This window comes from Platichthys flesus, chromosome 13 (assembly GCF_949316205.1).
Source record: "Platichthys flesus chromosome 13, fPlaFle2.1, whole genome shotgun sequence".
Taxonomy (NCBI): domain Eukaryota; kingdom Metazoa; phylum Chordata; class Actinopteri; order Pleuronectiformes; family Pleuronectidae; genus Platichthys; species Platichthys flesus.
The window spans coordinates 17,327,634-17,350,064 of record NC_084957.1 but is presented as its reverse complement, the minus strand read 5'-3'; the positions used below and the strand labels follow the sequence as shown (position 1 = coordinate 17,350,064).

The 22,431-nt window shown below is 44.2% G+C and overlaps 1 protein-coding gene across 6 annotated transcripts in view; it reads right to left on the bottom strand.

Moving 5' to 3' along the window:
• Positions 1 to 22,431, bottom strand: part of dachd (dachshund d) — a 93,513-nt gene that overhangs the window by 27,684 nt on the left and 43,398 nt on the right. For 4 of the 6 annotated variants that reach the window (XM_062403086.1, XM_062403090.1, XM_062403085.1 and 1 more), the window contains exons 2-3: positions 17,723 to 17,838; positions 11,352 to 11,501 (exon numbers count right to left, since the gene is read on the bottom strand). In XM_062403086.1, coding sequence (XP_062259070.1) covers positions 11,352 to 11,501; positions 17,723 to 17,838 — 266 coding nt within the window. The remainder of the gene's footprint in view (positions 1 to 11,351; positions 11,502 to 17,722; positions 17,839 to 22,431) is intronic. The other 2 variants (XM_062403088.1, XM_062403089.1) reach the window with 1 other exon arrangement.

The following is a 22,431-nucleotide window of genomic DNA, read 5'->3' as shown; positions in this document are numbered from 1 at the left end:
CAAATCACTTAATACCAATATAAACAGCTCAGCTATTATGTTGTGCAGTGCTCGGGAGTTCGCGCATGGGTAAGCAAAGATCTGGATCGCGGAGGACGAATTGAATGAATTAAAACAGCCCTTGGTAACAAGATGATTAAAAAGCTGTTACATCAGGACCAGACTGCGTCGGCTGACGATAGGTCCAACACTTAAAAGAATCACACCGGGATAAAAGAGAAAGATTGAGCGCTGAATGTTTTAAAATGATTAAAGAGAGGGCAGTCATTTATTTTGATGACAGAAATGATAACCTGCAGTGATTTGTGCTGCAGTTAATCTTCATCTAAACAGGATTTCAGCCTTTTGTGGCCATCTAACCCTACAGAGGAAAATAAGGGAATAAAAGGAAGTAAGCCATTGTCACTGAAAATGCTATGGCGGCAGCAGCCAGCCCCCTTACCCTTAACTCTGTTGTGGACAGATTTCCCCTGACAAAAATTAAACTAGCTCCTACTTGGCACTTTATTATCTCCTCAACTGAATGATTTATTGTTTGTGGAGCGAAAAGAACCAAAGAGAGGAGGAAGATTACATTTCCAGCCAAAGCTCAGGCCTGATCTCGTTTTTTACTCCCTCTGTCCAGGAAAAAAAGCTCCCGACAAACAATAATGTCAGCTGTAATTGATCGGAGGTCGCCGCCTGGGCCTGCAGTAAAAGCGCACTATTTAAGCGACAATCGGCCCCACGCTCTTCAGATGCTGGCTAATGAAGCTGTCTGTCTGGGCTATTTACCTTCTCTTAAATGGAAAAGGAGAGATGCACTGTAAGAGACAGGGCTGGAGAGGATCTGCCTCTCGCTGCCGTGAAATAGGACCTGCACATCGCCTCAGGAATGTATAATTGGCTGGCGCAGGCAAAGCCGTGGATCCAGTGCTAATTAAATGACTTGTTTAAAGCCTATCTGTCTTTGTTTGGGAGGCTCTGGGCTTCAGAACAATGCATTGTAAATGCTGTTGTCAAACAAACATTCCTGGTTATCCTTTGATTTGAATTGAACAAGACAAAAGGCTGATTTGCTCAGTGCTAAGCCTTTTGGTTTTCATGGTGTCGAGATCATTTTTGTTTCCTCTTCTGATCTGTCAAACCGAACAGGGCCTTTCCAGCCGAGCAGCTAAAATGGACCGACTCACAGCACAATGCATAGGGAGACGGCGGCTGCAAAACAATCTCGGTTGTCCTCCTAATTGCGCTTGTAAAATGCCCCCATGTCGTGTATGCATTTCTCTGACAAAGGTGAGGCGGCGGCGCGCGCACACATGGAGTCTTTGTTGTGGTCGTATCAAGGGTTTGCACACCGGTCCCAGAAGGAAATGAATGGCTCGTGAAAAAGTGTCTGTCATGCGGCAAGACATTTAGAGGTCTCTCCTCGGCACTAATCAGCTATTCATCTTTACCATAACTGTTAATCTCCAAAATCAGAAGCCCTGCCTGTGCGAGCTGGGGGGAGCCTTCTAGCCGTTAGATCAAACACGAGACTCAGCCTCCATAAATATGGCTGTCTGGCATCGTGGTGCCACTTTATGCAACACAAGTGCAGGCTTACATATACACAAAAACACAACTGGTCTCACATTCATACACACACAAACAAGGGAAAAACACACACACACACACAGATGGCAGGTTCAGTCAAGGCTGGAGAGTCCTGTTTCTCATTAAAATGGGGGGGGGGAGAGGAAGGTATCGAGCTTTGATGTAGCCACCCACAGCCCCTCAGTGTCATTGAATGAAACTTTGAAGCCTTTTGTGTTTACGCAGTTAATGTTGATAATAAAGCAAACATCTTGCCTTTGTTAAATACCTGCTGAACACTCACGTGCACACACAGGCACATAAAAAGGATACATCACGCCGCAACAGGGCGAAGTACACGTGAAAACATATGGACGCACGCTCAGACAGTGATGCAGTATAGATAATTGTGCATAGGTACGTACTCACATGCCACATGGAGCCGGCCAGACGTAGAACACACATGCAAACAATATGCGTTGCATCGCTAGAACACGCAATGATTGGATGCATTTCAAGCTCGCGCACATCAACAAACAAAATGCGTTTTTAGTGTGCCAGGATGCAGAGATAGACTTCTCAGGGATTCAGGTGGGCAAAGATTGCCTGCCAAGATGCCTAATGTAAGGTAATGTAAGAGAAACCATGATAAGAAAACATTTCTGGTTTGATGAGGTAACATAATTGCTTTCCTACCCCAAACCACTGGAGTGTAACATGTGGCAGAAATTATCAAGCAGGCAGACAGAGGTGTTTGTCCTTTAAGTGTGTAAAATCTAAGGCAGGCAACTTTTATGGGATAATTTAAATCCCCGGCTCTAATGGCAGGCATTCCTTATGAAATTGAAAGATCAATCATCTCTGTGACAGATCTGTTGTAAAAAAAAAAAGAAGAAAAAAAAAGAAGGAAGAATAAATGCTAAACACGTTTTTCGCCACCCCCCCCCCCGCCCGCACCGGCCCCACTTTTAGCTGTCTATTTGTCTCTTTGCTGAAAATGTTAACGAACAGGGCAATAATCAAGCCATATGCTTGCATGTGGCAAATCTCATTACAGTAAATGACCTTTACCAACCAATGCCAACATCCTTGTGCTTGATAACAGTGAGCGTATAGAGCGGGGGAGAGACAATGGCGGGTTTTAGTTAATGCAATCATGCACATGGCTGGGGGTGGCCAGTGCAGCCAGGCCTTCAGGACACATTAACCAAACGGCCTGCGCTCCTGTAATTTGGGTCAGAACCAGGCTCACTTTACATTTGTCACACATCACTCTTGATAAATACACAACATCGGCACGAGGGAGCGGCAACATCCGATCTGCCGAGGAAAATAAGCTGTGGCGGAGAAAAGCGCCGCGAAACAGAGGAGGGGAGCAGGAGGAGAGAAGAGATATTACCAGCAGCTGTTACTACTGCGGCTGCAATATATTCAAGCCCAATCAATAAAGCTCCTGCAGACAGTGACACCCAAGCAGACAGAGGAATCATTTTCATCTGATACTTAGCAAAGGCTCCCCTTTTAAAAAGATTGCTTTCAGTCAATGACAACCAGTTGTCATTTGACTAAGGCTCCTGGAATGAAATATATTGACGAGCGTTATCAATCACGGCCCACTCAGTCGTCATATCACTTTGGTGGACGGTGACGGTAACCGGGGGGGTTGTTTGGGGGGGGATCAGTTTGCATGTGGTCATCAGATCATCCGTTTTAATTACAAAATTAGCATCACTAGCTCCTGCGCTCTCACTTCCTCCGTTACAATCCCCTCTGTGAGAGGAAATCGGTAATGCAGTGTATGGTTCATGGTTGCAGTGATAATGAGTTCAAGGTGTGTGATGTATCTGACTGTAAAGTGAATTCTACATCACAGCGGCCCAGGAAGAGGTCGTTAGTTTGGATCTAATTACTACGGTGGCCATGAGAGCTCAACGCACACCACAATCTCAGAAAACACGTGCAATTTGAAATAGCCCTGGAAAATACGCACAACACAATTAAATACTGTTTTGAGTATTTTGTTAAGTTGTGAGTAATTGTGGCATGTTTTCTTTTTGCAGTGCGTGTGTTGTCCTATTGATCCGGATGTTTCCTCCATTTGCATGTTTTTGGAAATTGCAGTGTAACAATTCAAATTCTTAAATTGATATTTTTTTATGAATTTGAACTAATTTCTTAAGTTTACACCGTTTAACCAGAAAGACTTTTTCCTCTGTTTGTCAGCACTGGCTAGATTGTGAAATTCCTCAACATTTGTTTGAACTTGCTCGCTCTTCTCTGTCTTTATCTTGGTCCCAGAGGAGCGGCGGTGTGATGACGAAGATGTCTGGGCCCAGCACACGGCTGATGGCTCTATTTGGATAAGGGAACCCAGGTCATAATAGAGAGGCAACAACCTTTCTCTTCGTTTCAGGTAACAGACAGAGTGCTTCCGTGGAACAGAACCAGATAATTCTATCACACCAATACGGGACATTTTCAAAGGGTAATCACAGTCAAAGAGATTGCCATTTTCCTGTTGTCATCACTGTATATTGTCATTACTGTTATTGTCTACACAGTAATATTGTTGCTCTATGCTAATGCGTCCTCTTTAGACATATTCACAGTCAAATGAGAGCACATGATACCGAGACTCTAATGCCGCACCACCTTAGCGGCATATGCCTAAACTGCACCACAATCTATGCAATTACACAGTGTGCATATTTTTCACATTACTGCAACCTGCGAAAGCTCATCATCACTGAAAGGTTGAATGTCATTCATTACACGTATCACATTTACACCAAGTGACATTGTCTTTTCAAATTGTGTTGATCTCTTCTCTTTCAAAGGTCAGCCCCTTCCCTGGCTAAATTCAACCTGACAGAGAATAGTGAGGAGGGGACAGCCCAACGCATGCATCACCCCGGCATCAAAGCGCTCCAAATTAATCCATCCAATTAATGAAGAATGAGGCCTAATGTTGATGAGGGATGACAACTCGACTGGTCAGTTGTTTTTGTATAGCTCCTGCGACTAACCGCCCGAGACAATCAAACAAATATTTCTGTGACACGGGGTTTCGTCTCGTGAGTCTCCTCCTGCTCGTGTCTCCTCCTCCCTCTGATCTGGAAACTGTGCTGCCACTCAAACATGATAGAACTTGATTCGGATCATTACGGAAATGATGTTTAATCAATTCCCCCAGTTATTGTAATCTATTTCTGCAGTTGTCTGCGTTTGTGTGTTTTGTGGCTACATCGGTGCGCCTTCGCATTTTACCAATCATGCATATTCAAGTGTTACGCTGATGCTTAACAGAGGACGCTACCAGAATTAGAACGAGGACATTAGACTTCATTAACAAGAGAAATCATTATCAGGTTTTATCTTTTGAAATGTCTATTAAAATGTGTGTGTGTCCTTCTTCACTTTATCTGTCACCTGGCTCCCAAGAGCCTGGCAGCCTAATAGAGAGATGGTGAGGGGCTAAATCCCAAGAGAGAGCCAGAGACCCATCAAGCTCTTCAGTCAGGCTGGAAGGCTGTCTGTCTGCTCGGCCGCTCTCTGTCTTGCTCGGGGTGTCTGACACCGCGATTTGGTCCAGTTCGGAATAACGAGAAATCAAAACAAAGCACACTGAAACGGCGTAAATCAGACGAGACAATAATCTGTTACAGCGACAGAGGTGTTATGATATGTTCGTGAAACGAATTCCATTCAGCCTATGGCTACAATCTAGTCTCTCTCAAGAGCTCCGTCTGACAAAGGCTCCCACAAGAGAGCTAGAGAGGAAGATGGATGAAGTTGCCCCTAGACACTCATATCAGGTCAGTATGTGCTTTATCCCCTAATGGTTAAGGTTAGGATTGAGTAGGGGGTGATACTAGATCTGAGCCCGAGGGCCATTGTTCTGTCTAGAGGAGCAAGAAGTAGCCACCATCCTCCATCATGGCCCACATTTTGTTGCGCTGGGCCACCAGCACTAGTGCAGCTAGCAGGTTGGAGAGTGCAGCTACAGCCAGTTGGATGTGTCCTTCCACCCAGAGAGCTTTATTATTAGAAAGGACATAAACAGACTAATTAAATCGCAGCAGTGGAGCTGGGCTGACAGCTGGCGCAGAGAGTGTGACCAAACAGATCCCTATCAAAGTGCAGAAGCAGTCGCTCTATATGTGTCCTGCTTTTGTGCCTGTTACTGTCTGCGTCTACTGACATGCGTCCCCCCACGTCCTGGAAGTATACATACGTGCAGGCCTCTTAATTTCACCCATTTTAAGTCCTGTGTTTATTCTATAATTGATGACTATCTTTTTTTTTCCTCCACTGTTATTTCATACAAAAACACTGTCGTCTTAATGTCATATTTATCGGTCTAGCGCAAAGCACATTTACTCACAGATATGATCCAAAATGGTACAAATGCTATCCAGCAGAGCGGTAAACACTCCAGTAATTAGTGCATGGTCTCCAGGCTGACTCCACTCGGCTCTGCAGCATGGCCAAGTGCGGACCCCATATAGAGAGGAGCCTAGTTCTGCATTGATCTCGGAAAATTAAGGCTAACTGTCCCAGATTGCGGCGTCTTGATGTACCTTCTGGATGAGCAATGTACTCTGCTTGTATTGTTTGTAGGGTAAACAGGGTGATTTGGACTCCCTGTGCTTTAAAATGAATACATTGTGAATAATTAATGGCGCCCCTCACAGCGTTGTTATCTGTGTGACCGCCAATGCAAAACCACTGATGATGAGAAAATATGGTTTTAACCAGTCAATAATGGTGAGTGCAACACGAGCGGCCTAATCAATGAGGCTGCAACGTTTGCAAACAAGGACTTGAATTATAACGCCAATAATTGATCCCCTCCATTTTCCCCTTCTCTCCTTTGTGTGATGTCACTGTTTATTGATTGCATCCTGCCCGTGAGGGATGATGGGAACTTTCAGAGTTGGTTTTTGCTATGACTTTAACCCCCCCAACCCCTCTCCGCCTCCCCTCCACCTTTCCCTGCTTTCTCCAAGCCTCCCCAACTACCCCCCCCCCCCCACGACACTCAAACACACACACACATACACACACACACGCATAAACACCACCCCTCCTTCCTCTATTTGAAATTTGCAAGCTGTAGCACCAGCTTAACCAAAAAGGATTAAGTCCCATACCCAACTGAGAACACAGATAATGCTCAGTAATTGGTAAAAAATGAAGATGAATGGGACAGCTAGATAAGGACCAATTAGCTGCTGGGAGTGTACAGCTGTGGTCTCCTCACAGAGCACTCTCAGGGGCCAGGGCCCCCTCTTTCTCGCTCTCACGCGAGCACGCATGCAAACACACACACAAACCCACGCACAGGCAAAGATGCAAGCATGAGGGTGGGGCTTGCAGAAATTAGCCTGATGACCCTGGGAAGGGAGCATGATGCTTCCCCATCATCTCACCCAGAACCTCTTCCTCTCAACTCTCAGTCAGGCAACACTCCAGGTACCTGTCACCACCCGTCCAGCTTCAGCGGAGCATGTGGCTCCCCCGCTCCCTGTCGGGCCCAGGCAGCCTGGACTGAAGCCACGGATGCGAGACAAAGGGCTTTCAGGTTGTGAAACAGTGCTGCAGAGTGTAACTGCTTATACGGCTTCGTTACAGGTTGAGCAAATATTTGAAAAGTTTGCAGTCAGTGTTCTGTCCTCTTTTCCTGCCTTGCTGTCAGTCGCCGCGTTGTTTGGCCGGCATGTCACGGCATCATCTGGCTGCAGACAATGGAATTCCCATATCTAATTACAAACGAGATTTCAGCTCCATTAGACGTGTGTGGCGAGGAGTCAGATGAGTGGCAGGGCAGCACCCAGTGGCCAAAGAGAGGCAGAGGGTGAAACACAGAGAAGTAAGTGAGACAGAGTCGGAGGAAACAAGCACAAGGGTGAATGTTGCATTATCCTTTCTTCCCACTCCTTCTTCTGAGGGTCGGAGAAACACTTTATTTTCCCTCCGCAGCTGAAAAAAGCAATTCCTTCTCTTGAAATTGGCAGGTGTTTGTTAGTGGGCAGCTGACAATATTTTCTTTCCCAGTAATGAAGGTTGTGGCTGGGGTCAGTGCACTGGGAGGGAATGGCGGGGCTGTTTATCCCCCTCAAGGCCCTGCGCCACACGTGTTTTGCTTGGTCTGTGATCTGTAATTGTGGCATTTCCTGAGAGACGAGGGAACAATCCACATTGTGCTTTGAGAGGGCTCTGTCTGCCCGACTAAAGAGCGTGAGGGAGGGAATCAAAGAAACACACACACAACTCTCACTCTGTCTCTTTTTAAATGTGTATGTCACCACGTCTTCATCGTTTTGTATCTGTGTCTCACCACACCGGTTTCCCTCCTCTCCTCTCACTCGGCATGTTTGGTTATTTTGGCTTAGGGTGGAAACGGCTTTTTGTTCCCCCCCCCCCCCTCGTATAATTAATAACATTGATGCAAACAGGAAGGTCTAATTGTGCTGAATATTTAATGCGGGGGAGAAACATTAGTCCCGTTCGGTTCACATCAACACAAAGACAGTGACGGGCAAATCCAACTCTACAAACAGAACAGAGTGTCCTTCACTGGCTGTCTCGCTTTAAGCTCTTTGCAAAACAAGATATTCTTCAGACAAACACTGAGACGGAGCACCTGTGTGTGAGCCCGAGGAGGATCTTACTTATTTTTTTTTTTACCGATGAGTTTATTATGTAGCTGCTCCTTCTGATAAAACGGATCTATGTCCTTTGTGGTGTTATCAGAGATACACACATGATCACATCAATTCCTGTCATGGCGGGTAACATCATGTGTGTGAGTAAACACATCCGTTTGCTGTGAGTCGTGGCTGAAGCCGATTATAAAAGTCCAGTCCATTTCCTGAGAGCAGCTGTGGCCTGAGTGTGTTAAAAAAAGAAAAACAGCATGAAGTCATACCCCAGCTCTGAACAGTCAGTACCGACAACATCCCGGCGAGGCCACAGCCAAATACAGGCCTCTTCTTTCTGCCCACTCTGAGCTATATCAGTCCAGCGATTTAGAAGTTCAGATTGCTGCTGGATAATAAGCCCGAGAGCTGGACATATTAGGCATTCACAGTCCAAAATAGTTTGAGCAAACAAGCCAGAGTGAGACACTTCTGGAATGTAATCATGCTTTTTTTTTTCTTTTAAGTCAGTCAGCGAAATTGCAAAAACACTTCCATTAAAAAATAAACACGCGGGTGGAAGCCCCGGGCCGGATGAAGAAGACGGCACGCTGCGAGCCGTGTTTCATGGCCCCTGCAGTGCAGAGCGGGCCCATATTTCTTCGGCGTATTATCAGGATGACTCCTGGTGGCCACCCTGTCACAGGAGAGTGCTTGATATAAACAAGAGATTGCTGCGACAACCAGTAATCAATATTAGGATGGTTTCAGTACCAAACATCATTTGTCTCGGCGACCCATTCCTTTGACCAAACGAAGCATTAATTCAAATCATAAATCTGGGCTGATTTAAATCCGAGGAGAGTGAGGGAGAGAGAGAGGCCCCTGTCGGACTGCCTGCCCCTAATGATTTATTTTCTACATTTCTGCGAGCGAGAGATTTGTCCATACTCACTGACAGGTCACCTTCAAACGCCAGTGGCAGACTGTTCATCACCATGCAGACGAGCATCTCATCGCTGCGAGTAAATATTAAAGGAAAAGAATCCAATTGATTGTGGATGGGGCCGAGAGGCGTCACTGCCATATATTTCACTCAGAGAGCTAATGCTGTGGCCCGTGCACCCATACCTAGAGCTGCTCCCCCTCGCCAGAATTATGATTCTACGGGGAGCCCGAGTGGCTGGCTGTGGGCTCAAGGTTACAATTTAAATTGTAAAAAGATAAAACAGATTCTTATTAGCTCCATTGCCATAGCCTTGCAGTTGGTGCTCACATTTATCTTTATTTCCGTGACCTCGCACGCTCATATTCTCTTTTTTACACACTCCATTCTCTCAGAGTGATGACCTCACACTTTATGCATTTTGCATTGTTAAATCTGCTTAGAAACACATCCTGTTTTCATCCCGCACGCCAGGAGCGCCGCGGTGTCAAGTATTGCTGTTGAAATGTATTCAGCCGTCGAGCCATTTATTACTGTAAGTGAATCAAAACCTCCATTTAGCAACCAAAGCTACGGGGATTACATTCGGGTCTATAATTTGGAATGGGCTCATGAATCTGCACCAACATACATTATCATTCTCTTTAATACACTAAGTGGTTCTGTGTGATATTACGAAAATCCTTCTGCATTTTAGGGCTAATAATTAATTGAAATGGCACATACTGAAAAACCAGGGCTCTCACAGCAATTCAATTAGGCCTTGTTAAAAGCTGATAGCTTTGGGAAACTGTGCTCACAGTTTCACTTTGCTATTTAGAATGTTTTCTTTCTTCTTTTTTTTTCGTCCTTTCAACACAAACGTGTAACGTAACTAGAGGAAGCAGGACTTACCTTAACAAAGTTAATATTGACAGTGAATGTAAACTTAACAAAAAACAATATTTCCCCGTTTGAAAGAAAACAGCAGCAGAGAGGACACGGTGTCGGGAAAATATTTGATTTAGGATGAGCTATATTGTGTGTATAGGATCAGTTATGACCCGTGGCAAATTGGTTTTTGGTTCTGTATATTTGTGTGACTGTTAACAAAGCAGCATCGCAACAACTAATTGCAGGTTTCAATTAAATCTGGTACAAAGTTGGGCAACGAGTGTAAAAGCTTTTGGTTTTAATCTGAGGTAAATATCTGTCCGTTGGAAAACACTGTTTGTCACATGACTGTCGAAACAATGTAGGTTTATAAACTTTATATATATTTATACAGAGAAGGGTGAGAAAGGACAAAACCTGAATACATTGTCAGTGAATGGTTTGATGCATGAGTGGGGTCATACTGTTTATTAGTAAAAAGATATTTGCAAGGGATCAGACTCACTCCCCTTGAACACACGTTTATTATTTAAAAAGAAAAAAGTGGAAAATATTATTCTGTTCAAATATCGCTGAAATATATTTTTTACATTTTTTTATTTCTTTTATTTAAATTTAAATGGTCATAACGCAAAACTCTGACTCACTGTAAATTCGGTCATCTGCACATTTTTTGGACAAGATGTACGATCTCTTGAAGAATCCAGGATGGGATCAGCCCATCTGATTTTTAATGTACATACTGATGTATGTGCAGAATGAGATGCATATTTAAGGTTAGTCATTTAATATGTGCGGGAGCCCTGAAAAATGTATTCATAGGTCAGTTTCGTGGAGGCGTGGTCTGAGCACATAAACTGTCACAACGCCTTAAATCACGGCCTGCCGCTGAAGCTAAAGCTAGTTTGACAAGTCCAAGCCATCCTGCGTAACGTGATGTTATTCTGCCCTTAACGAAACGTGATGAATTTAATTGGTCATAACTCAGAGATCATGAGCCTCACTCGAAACGCATTCGTCTAAATACAGATTCAGGATTTGTTTTAAATCATGTCAGTTATCAGTCATCTAAATATGCATTTGGACAATAATCAATCATAGAGTAAATATCTATAATTCTAATTTAGAAAATAGTACATCCATGATTGTATGACAATGGAAAAGCCTTGAATTCTCTTACTGTGTCCAAATGATGATAAGAATGTGAGTCTTAATGTGTGTGTGTGTGTCTGTGTCTTTGCCCGTGGACACTCACACAGCGTGCATTTGTCGTCCGTTAACGTGAATATATGTGTGCTTTCTGTTTGTGACAGTGTGTCTGTGAAGGGCGTCCTCACCGACGCCGGAGCTGAGGTCTCCATTCTCGTCGGCCCCGTGGTGGTTGGCGTTGCCGTGGTAGCCACTCATCGCCTCCAGCTTGATCTTCTTGACCTTCATGGCCTCGGCGATGGCTGCGTTGGCAGCTGCTGCCGCCGCCGCTGTCAGGCCTGGAGAGAGAGAGGAGAGGAGACGGAGCGCTTACAGAACGCTACATGTCTACTGGGGCCGGGCCACTGCCACCTGGCAAATAAAAAAACTAAATGGAAGAAAAAAAGAGCTTCGAGAGAATAATAAAAAAAAAAAAAAATGAATAATTTTATAAAGTATGCAGAGTGAGCGGCGGTGAGACCACGGCTTGGTTTTACCTCCTCTGACAGGGGTGATCTTCACAGCAGGTTATCATCCGTGTGTGTGTGTGGAAATATGATTTTTATAAATGTGTCACCCTTTTCCTCTGTTTTGATGTATTTGTATCTTGATTGGAATAGATGCAGTCAAGGTAATAGTGCATGATGTAAGCATTTTGTGTGTACAGCCTATTATAAACAGCGATATAAAGTAGAGGCGTAGTGATACGATGTGACACGGCAGGGTTCAAGGGCGATAAAATCAAACCAGGAGGCGAGAGAGGGTCGACACGTGAAACAAATACACAGCGAGACCCGCATCTTTAAAAAATGCTGCACAGCAAAGTGGGTTTTCAGTGACACATTCAAACATATTCATCGGCTCAAATCACCCTTAAATAATGCCGGTTCCATTTCTTCACAGCTATATTCTGAAGTGCTTCATAATAAGAGGCCTCTTGTGAGCGTCAAGGCCACGCAGAATGGAACAACTATGATGCCCGGATTCAAGTATTTTATTCTTTCAAACTTGTAAGGGGCTTTGAGTTTATTCACTACTTAGAGAGTGTGTGTAAAATGAGTTGAGGAATATGATTTATGTTCAAAAGGGAAATAAAAGATGGATGTTTGAAATTATGTTTCATCCCAGTACATTATCCAAAACACGTTTAGGACATTTGAAGGAGGATATTAATGAGGAACTGTGCTGTGGGGGCAAGATTGGACATATGGACAACAACAAAACCTCTAATAAATAAAATACCATATTGGGATTTCAGGACTTCAATAGTGTTTAGATTTTTTTTAACTGATTATAAAACCTGATTAATAATCCTCAAAACCTAAAATATTAAAGATATTTCTTCTGAACGTGTTATTTCTGTATTCTTGGATTAACCCCAAAAAAATGTTTGGAACATAAAAAAAATGAAATATTGATATCACTTTCTGACTTCCTATCAACAAGTCAAATATTGTTGAGTTTAAATCACAATCATTTTTTTTTAATGACCATTGACATCCCATTTAAAATAACCATTCACTTTCCACTGCCGCCCCTGAATATACGCTGCAGTAGCTATATTTTACATGGTTGTCCACCTTGATCAACATGGACTCCACATGATTGATATAGCAAGTCCGAGATTATAGACATACATATGCTGAGCACACTGCAGAGATCATAAACCATTGGTTTGTCATTGTGCTAGTTCCGGGGTTCTGGTGTATCGAACGTGACTGAAATCTTTATTCATGAGGCTGGTCTCAAACAGCAGGGACAGATAGCGCTTAAAGCTCCTGTAGGCTCGCTGTGTCTCAGGAGAGCGCCGCGACTCGTCGTGCCAATCCCCGCAACAAAAATCAAAGATGCATGGAAAGAAAGAAAAAAAAGAGAAGAGATGTACCTATTAGTGGAATCACTCGCATCCACAACACACAGTATACAGTATCACCTGCCCTTTTACAGAGGCTGCTCACACTTGATATGCAGGTTTGCCTTACGTTTGATGCGGAACAAGGCAACGTCTGCGTTTATCATCACTAAGCTGTCACGTCTTCGTGATGGGACTCAAGAGCAGCTATTAGCCATGCAGTTGTGGGGAGACACAGGTACAAGGAGAGGTAGAAATCAAACATGTGGCTTTAATAGATACATGCGCGCACGAGCACGAGCCGGCGCTGACAAAACCACGCACACACGCAGGAACACACCGGCCTGGGCACCCTCTCCTCTCATCCCCAGCTGATAGGCAGATGGCGAGAGTCACTCTGAGCCACTGACATGGAGGTGCATATAATTTAAAGCCTTGTTTGCATCTTAAAATACATCAGTACCATATTGACGTACAGTATACATCATGTCAACGAGGGGCCTCTCGTTTGCAATGGGCCCTGGCTGCTGTTCCATATGCATAGGCCCGAGCAGGGGGAGAGAAAAAAAAAAGAAAAAAAAGAAAAGAAGCATTGCCTCATAAGAAGGTGCTACTTTTCCACATAATGAATGTGGCCTCTGCCCAGTCTGAAGGTCAGCCTTCATTTGTGTATAATGGGCAAGAGTCAACTGTTTTCCAAATGAGACGTATGCAGAACAGACTGCCGAGTAAATATTGAAATCACCTCTGGGCTGTTTGTGTGATAAATTCCCCCCACAAATCAGGTGCCGCTCAAAGTGCTGCAGTGGTGCTCCCCCCCCCCCCCCCCCGACGCTCTCTAACTTTGGCTGTGAGAGCCCTGTTGTTTATTGCACTGCAGCCTGTCTGCCCACAACGTGTGTTTTTTTCCTTCTCGACCTGGACTGATTAAAAAAAATAAGTACAAAAATCCCCCCAAATTTTTTTTTTTTCAAATGTGAATTAAGAAAATAAAAGCTGTTGTGTGATAGTGATACCGATGAAACCATCTCAACCCGCGCTTGACGAAGTGAGGCACAAATTGATATCTTTGTACTGATAATTATTTCATTTCGTCCGGATCAATTGTCATATCCACATAGCACACACCTCGATACAGTGGACCCTAATGAGAAAGCCTGGGAGATGTTGGCGCCCGGCAACAAGTCTATTAAGCCACAAGAAGGCTGAACGTCAACAGCACCAATCCCGCTCAGCGCTAATCTGCATTCATTACTATGCAAACAAAACAATCCAGCCTCATATATTCTTTCAAAGTCACCTTTGGATTTCCAACACTTTTCTCGTATGGAGCCGGAATCCTCCTGAGCACAAAACAAACAGCGCATCGCGGCCGCGTGTAGAGAGCCGACGCCAGTCAGAGGAGAAAACCAGGGAACATTTCGACAAACGGAGAATAGCATGGCACTGTCACATGGGGAGCACAAAACAGCAAATAACAGAGACAAGGTCTGATGGTAGCCCTTGGAGCAGCTGTCATATTAAATAATAATGAAGGATCTATTAATATGCAAAGGAAGCAGCAGCCGACTGGCTTAACGCTGTCATGCCTCTGCATATTGTCAGGATCTTCATCATTAATTAACATGCGAGCTGCCCCATACCTGCGCCAATGTCAGAACATTCTTACAACAAAACAGCCCAATGCCTGTGCCCTCCGCAACTAACTCGTATAATTAAATTAAAATCAGATTAACTTCACATCAGTACACAAAAGACTGACTTTTATGACTTTCTCTCGCGGCGATTCAAAAAAAAGGAGAACCGGAGCTTATCTGTTGTGTTTCCTGCTCCGTCTCTGTTTGGGACTCGCACCACGGGCAACAATGAAAACACACTTTATTTATCAGGCGGGCAGGATAAGCAGGGAGGAGACACTCCATGTCAATGAGCATGGCCGCCCTCGTTTACCGCATGGGGCGGTGGCGGCGCAGCGATGACAAACCGGGGTTGGGGGACAACGTGACTCTTAGGTTACGCTGCACCACTTGTACTGTGCCATCCACATCATGACAAATTTAGTATCAATTACAGAGCGCGCTAACCTTATGACAAGCGGCCCGACTGATGGAGGAGGGGTGAAGGCACAAAGAACAGGGCGCTAAATTACCAGGTGCCTACTGGATCTATTTTAGAGCAGATTGAAGTGGCACCAGATTAGATGATCCACTCCGGGAGCTGACGTGCTAATTGTGCATTAAAAGAACATAAATATTACAATATGTCTCCGCCTACTATAAAGCAGCAGGCACCGCTATCCCCACACACACATGCATGTACAGTAAAGCAGAGGAGAAAATGTTGTTTTGATCAGTAAAGTACAGGATGCTCCCCGGTAGGATGTAGGTGACATTCATTTCTCTAATGGTAAATGCAGTACTCCTGCGTTATTCAAAAGGTTGAAGCCATATCCAGGACATAAATGAATTATATTGAAGCTGCTGCTTAAGTAGTGGCCAGAGTGTGAGTGGAGGCCCCTCTCCACTTTAAAGTAGATGTCATCTCGCTGTGGTGTCAGTCCACAGCAAATAATCCGATTTGAGGGCCAATCTGCCTGTAATGCATCAGCGACTGGAAAGGCTCCAGCTCCCCCCCCCCCCCCCCCCCCCACCGACCCCAAGGCATGAACGCAAAGCATGCGCGCTGCATTCAGACACTCGCCCATGTACACGCGTGTGCCTCTCACACACATATGAGGGTATTTCCTTAAATGGAAGCCTGAGCATATTAAGATGTCCTCCCCTAAGTGGAACCGGTGTCAAGGGCAAAGATACATATGTTAACAATGTGTTTCACATAGGCTCCTCTGGTCCTGTTCGAGCAGTGTGATGGGGAACACGTCTTCACACTGTGTTGAATATGGTCCTTGGCTTAAATCTGGTTTATGTCCTTGTGTAATATCTAAAGGAATATTTGCTTGTGGTTTTGAAATCACCAAAAGATAAAATCCCGGGGTCTTCAGGTGATCAGACACTAATTTAGTTTTTACTTTTTTTGCAATTTGGAGCTAGTCAACCACTCGTGAGTGATAAGAGGTTAGGTGAGAATGGACTTGTCTCTGCAGCCCATGTCAAACTGTGCCGTGGCTTTTTGGGGGGGGGCGGGCGTCTCTGAGTCACACCCACATTCCCGCCTGTGTGAAAAATGAACTAACACGACATGACATGATAACTATTGAAGACAGTTTCTCAATGTTGGGCTTTTTATCATCAATCAGTACATTTGGACATGACAGGGCGATCAATTAGTTTTCCCACTTCCGTGCCATAACTCCTGTGTGGTCATTCATACTTAATTATGAATCTGTCAAAATCGGTAACTTCCTTGACGTTTAATGCTTAATGCCATCATCAAAACAATAAATGGTTTAATTATAACACGGGAAATTGATGGATAAATTCTGTCTCTGCACAGTTCGGGGGCTTAAGGCAGTTATGGGAAGACCTAAAAAAAAAAAAAAACCTCAATTACTTTATCTCTGCCCCCTGAATACCCTGACTAAATGTCAAGATCATAGAGTCCCTCTGGGCTTAAAGGGGATGATATCAAAGGGCTTTTCTGTTGCTTTATGTTCCACTAAATAACACTGGCTCCTTCTCAACTCTGTCCTCCTCTGTGTTTCACTCAGGCCTTTAAGTTCGCCTCCTGTGCTGCGGCGCGGATTCCCAGTGACCTCACCCAATTCCCAGAGTTCAAAGCTCCAGCCTGTGAACCTCCATTGTACTGAATCACAGGGACGGACCGATTCCGGGTTTAAAATTGAATTTTTCAAACACCTCGCCAGGCGCTGCTTTGCCAAGTGATAGAAAAAATAACGATGGAGGCGAGATAATGACTCGTCTGTTAAAACACACCAGAGATCACCGTGGAAAATCCAGCTGCGGTGTTTTTTATCTCTTTGTAGAGCTAAAAGTGGAACATTTAACAGTTTGTTTAATACACTGCGCAGTGTAGAGCGAGTGAGCATTCGAAGAGGTTCTGTTTGACAGTCCAATATCATTAAGTACATATCAAAAAGGAGAGCAAAACATGCAAATGAGAGCACTTACAGCCACCAACATCAAAGCAGTCACAATGAAGCCAGCCACAAATAGAACAAAAGCCTTAGTTGCAATAAGACTCGGCCCCAGGCTAAGTTAGGGCACGACTGGTTGTTGTTGATTCTTGTGGCGATAAGCCTGCTTTAGCATCACCACTGCCTATGTACATATACCAGTGGAGTGGATTTAATCGCACTAATTAGATGGCACTTAAGGCAATATGCAACATCTACTGGAATAATCTGAGAGAAAAGATCTCCACTCCAATTTATTCTCCCCCGTTTGGTCTGCGGGGGGGGGGGAGCGGAGGATCTGCTTTTGGTAAACGAGTGAGCTGCTGGTGTCTGGTGGTTGGGTGCATGTGTCACTTTGCACTGGTTGCCATTTCGAGGATAAGCTGCAGGGAGGCCACTACTCGTAGGGAGGTTTTGGGTGTGTGCTTGTGTGTGTGTGTGTGTGTGTGTGTGTGTGTGTGTGTGTGTGTGTGTGTGATACAGACAGAAAGAAGGAGATAGAAGACACTCAGACAGAGGGAATCAGAGTGAATCAGAGCGACAGGGCGCTCCACAGACTTAACACTAAACCGCACCTGTGGGTGGCATCATGCCGGGGGACATGAGGCCGGGGACCGAGTGGGGCATGATGTGGGGGTTCTCTGATGATGTCAAACTCTGGGTCCTCTTCGGAGGCCGGCCAGGTCTGGAGCTAAAAGAGAGAGAGGAGGAGAAAGAAGGAGAACGCGGGTGAGACACTGGCAGAGGGAGGAGGGGTTGTTGGGTGGTGTCTGCGGCGGTGGTGGGGGGGTGGTGGTGGTGGGGGGAGGGGGGTGTTAACATTTGGAGCACTCCAGAATGCAATTCCATTCCAAAGAGCTAACATGTACTGTAAATAAATTTCTTTTCAAGGACAGTTGCTTTCTGCAGCTCAACATAATAGACTTCCACAACTAATTAGATTACACGGTGAATTCATTTCCTTTATTGAAGATCAACCACTTTTTGATGCATAATTCATAACTTGTACCTCGTTACCTGTTCCTCCGTATTAATATCCCCACACTATTTGAATTGCCTCGTTTGCATATGCTAAAATCCAGAGCGCGGCCCTCGGCCTGGAAATTACATGTTAACTTGTTATAATTATTGCAGTCAGGCCACTATTGATTTATGAGACTTTTAAAAACCAAATATGTGTAGTTCTGGTAATGAATGATATTTTAAGGTTCTTCAGGAAATTAAAAGGCAATGGGCGCCTTAGGAAATGTTCTGCTTGCTTGATTTAATGCGTGCCTTAGCTGGAAGGTGGTGTGACAGAGTGATTCAGACCTGTTGGACGGTTCTGATGGGGGAGTTTTATTACACCAAACGAGGGGCACAGATCCCAGCGTGATAAATGACTGTGCCACCTCAGTGTGGAGGAGAAAAGGCCTGCGAAGCAGATACACCCCTGACTTTCCACACATCTTACTCCTACACTTATTAATACAGCTTTCGAGTTGCAATCAATACCTACTTTGCTGGCTTATAGTTACAACGAAAAGCCCACGGGGTGAAGGAAAAAAAAAGAGAAGAAATGCAATGAGCATGTAATGAGGGGGCCACGATCCTTCGGAGGTACATTCTTTATGAACAAGGAGCTGGATGTCGCAGCTGAAGATGAATTATGGTGACTTGACACAGGTGACACATTGGCTTCATACATTATTTCGCATACAATAGTCCATTTCAAGCTTAACCAGGACACTAAGTTCCCTCCGATGTGAACTTCAAGTCGTGAGGCTCCATCCATCTTTAAAACACCAAAGGGTTTCCGTGCTGTAATTATGGGAGGAAACACGAACAAATACGTTTTAGGCAAAAAAAAAGGAAGAAAAAAGAACGGGGCCTGAAATCAAATGCGAGAGATATTTTTTTCCGCTCTAATAGGATTGCATTCAAGTAACTTATAATTCAGTTACAGCTTGAAAGGGTGTGTGAACATTATCGCACATTAATGTCACTGTCAAGTTTGTTATAAGGTGCGATTTTTTATTTTGGTCTCGGACAAATTCTGTCTGAAAAAATATCTGTTACTGGAAGTTTTAAAGCTTTTGCCAGGTAACATAAAAGATAATAGTAAATAACAGATAAGTTCTCACTATATGAGCATTTAGTTTTTTCAACAAATTTTTAACATGATCATACACTGGTTAGTTCTAAAACAAGCTCATATCCAGCATTTTTTTTTGCAAAAACATCAATAAATGTAACCTATTAAATAAGCTGATTCCCTTAAACAATAATTACTCATTCTGGACGTTATCAAGCAGTACAGTGCATGAGACTGTTTGTTACACTACATTTCCCTACATTTCCCAAAGGCGGTATCTACAGGGGGCGAGGCAGTGTTTTAGCTCGGATACCGAACCGCCTTAGTAGCGGAATTTATTCAGCCGTGTCTTGTGAGGTTTATTTACCTCAGTTCTGCTAATAGAGTGCAGCCGCTCTATCTGTCTGAATGTGCTGACTCCCTCATATGTACCAGCTCTGGAGGTTTTAGGACTAAAAGCAAACCTTCACTCAGCTGTGTCCCTTCGGATGAGGGGAAAACACACAAGTGATAGAAAGAAGTAATGCGGGGTGGGAGGGGGGGAGCGACGAGACCGAAGGAAGTGAGATGAGGGAGAGAGAGAGAGAGAGAGAGAGAGAGAGAGAGAGAGAGAGAGAGAGAGAGAGAGAGGGGCAGAAAGAGAAAGACTGCCCGCTCAACCCACAAACGTCTTGAAATGTAATTCCTATTTCTATAGAAGCACCTCTTTGATCTTATGAGGGAGAGATCGCAGACAGTTTTGCTGTCATCACTTTCACTTGTACTCCGGCTGAATTATTTATGAAAGACCTCAATGGAGGGTGTGTGATGGGTAAAAAGGTTTTTTTTACCAACAATGCTAAAAGCGCAAAAAGAGGATCAGATCATGTCAGAGGATGTGAACCCAGGTGCAGAGACCCAGAGGGCGAAGTTCACGTGGGCTGCAGGGGAAAGTGTCTGTGTGTTTAAAGGGGATCGTGTTCCTGCTACTCTCTGCACACAAATAACGCTGCAGCCATGAAAAGTCAGACGGCCGGAAAAACAGCTTTTGACTGAGGAGCCTCCAAGCAACAGGAAAGCCTCTCAGAAATGAATGTTGTTTCCTCCGTCTCTTATAACTGAGGTGTTTTTAAATTTAGGATATGGCGTAGAGGACTTGCCAAGGTGATCATCATCATTTTTCAAAGTTGTGTATTTCATGCACTTTGGCAGAATCCGCCCAAACCATGTGTAATTTACTTCCTTGCAACGCCACAGCTGAGGCACGATGCTAACGCCCCCAAACAGCTCCGCGATGGTCAGAGCCATCCGGGCTAATAAGCTGGGTCCAGAGAGGAACTCAACCTGGCCTCAAACAAAAGAGCCAGGCTATTTATCAAGCAGCAGATGCTGATTCCCTAAATAGCCTGGCACAGAAACTGCTCCAAACTAGGCCATTATTGCGAGAAAAAAAAAAAAGCAAAGAAGAAAGATCGCACAACTGGATTTATGATTGGAATTTCTTGTTCTTTTCATTTCTCATCCGGAGTTTGTTTTTTCTTAATTTCCTCCCTCGTTTTCTCTCCTCTGTGTTTCAAATGTCTCCAAAAATAAGAGGCTTCGAGGTTTTTTAAATCCGACTTATTCGGACAATATTATTTCTGCATTGGAGGTCAATCATGAAAGACTCTTATTCCCCCGCTTTATTTATATTTGTCCAACAGATATTCAGGGCCCTGATATCTCTGGCTTCAATTAAGGAAACAAAACAGGTCCCAGCAGCTTTGGGCTGGGGGCCACAAATATGTTACACATCTATTCTCTCTTTCTTGTTTTGCTGCCATGGTGAAAAGAAAATAGTGGTGAACTTTCCCTGAACCAGACTTCCTTTAATGGCCCCGGCCGTGTGTTGACCCAGCAGAGTCGGCTGGAACCTGATACTATCCAACACACTACGCTACACAGGCAATCAGATTACACGGGGCCCAACAATACACTACACACGAGTCCAGTTTCAGTGCTACAACGCAATAAAAGCCCAATAATTAAATTCACGTTCTCACCCCCGTTTACAGGAAGCCGACACATGAGGCGATAGGTAGACGAGGTATAATATCGCAGGAGATCTCAGGGAGCTTTCAGATCCCGCTGCGAAATTCTGACATCTCACTATCACGCTCTTTTCTGTCGACGGAAGCAGTGACTGAGATCTTATTACCCAGAGCAGAGTTAATGCAGTGATTATGATCTGTTATAAATCAATTGAAGCCACAAATGTAATGTTTAGCCCCGGCGAGCGCACTCCCTTAGTGGATTTAGTTACACACAAAAAAAAATCATCCGCTCCTCCCATCTTCGGATATCTTTAGGAATTCAACCCGATTGCATCAACGCCGATTCCAGTTTGCAGGAGGGAGGAAAGAAGAAAAAAGAGCCTAATATTATTTCCTGCCGCTTGTGATTGAGCCATTAACCTTTTATCTCTGGCTTTTGTTTGACGTCTCTAAAAGGTAAGGATGAAGATATTTATTCCATTTCCGCCCAGTCGGCCAAAACAAGCGAGTGAATCATTCCGTCTGGGGCTTCTGTAAACAAAAGGCCTCTCCAGGTCTCTGCCAATCAGGCCTTATAAAATATTAACCCAATGTCATTGCCCTTTTAGAATCTCTCACCTAGAATTCCCTAATTGTTCCTTTTCTTTATCTCTCCACTGCAGAGAGTAAATAAATTAACAAAATAGCTTTTATCGCCCTGAGTAACCTTTTAACTGAAGGATTATCTGGGGTTTATTTTTCATTTCTCTCACAGCGATAGCGGAGCATGCCCCATTGATTGGTTTGCTGGGGTGGTGACCAGCCATGAAAACAAGGTCTTATTGATAAAACAAAGCAGCTCCTTACCTTTTAAGTGCCAGGTCAGGCAGAAATTCAGAGGCCTCAGACCATCAGGGGCTTCACTTTATGCTGAGTTTATAGCTTTTTTTTTATTTTGGTTTAATCAAACGGTTTAACAATATGCACACAAATCCCCCTGAGAGGTTAACTATGTCTGTTGCAGGACAGGGTTTAACACAGTGCTTTCCTACCTGTTTAAATCCCTGCAGATGAGATAACAGATTGGTTTGAGAGAGAGACGTGAAATTTTAAACTTTCAACAATGTTTGTTTTCTATGCCTTGAGGTTAAAAACTGAGACAACTGACATCCATTATTTTCCCCATATTGGAATAGTGCTGATAACATCCATAGCTGAT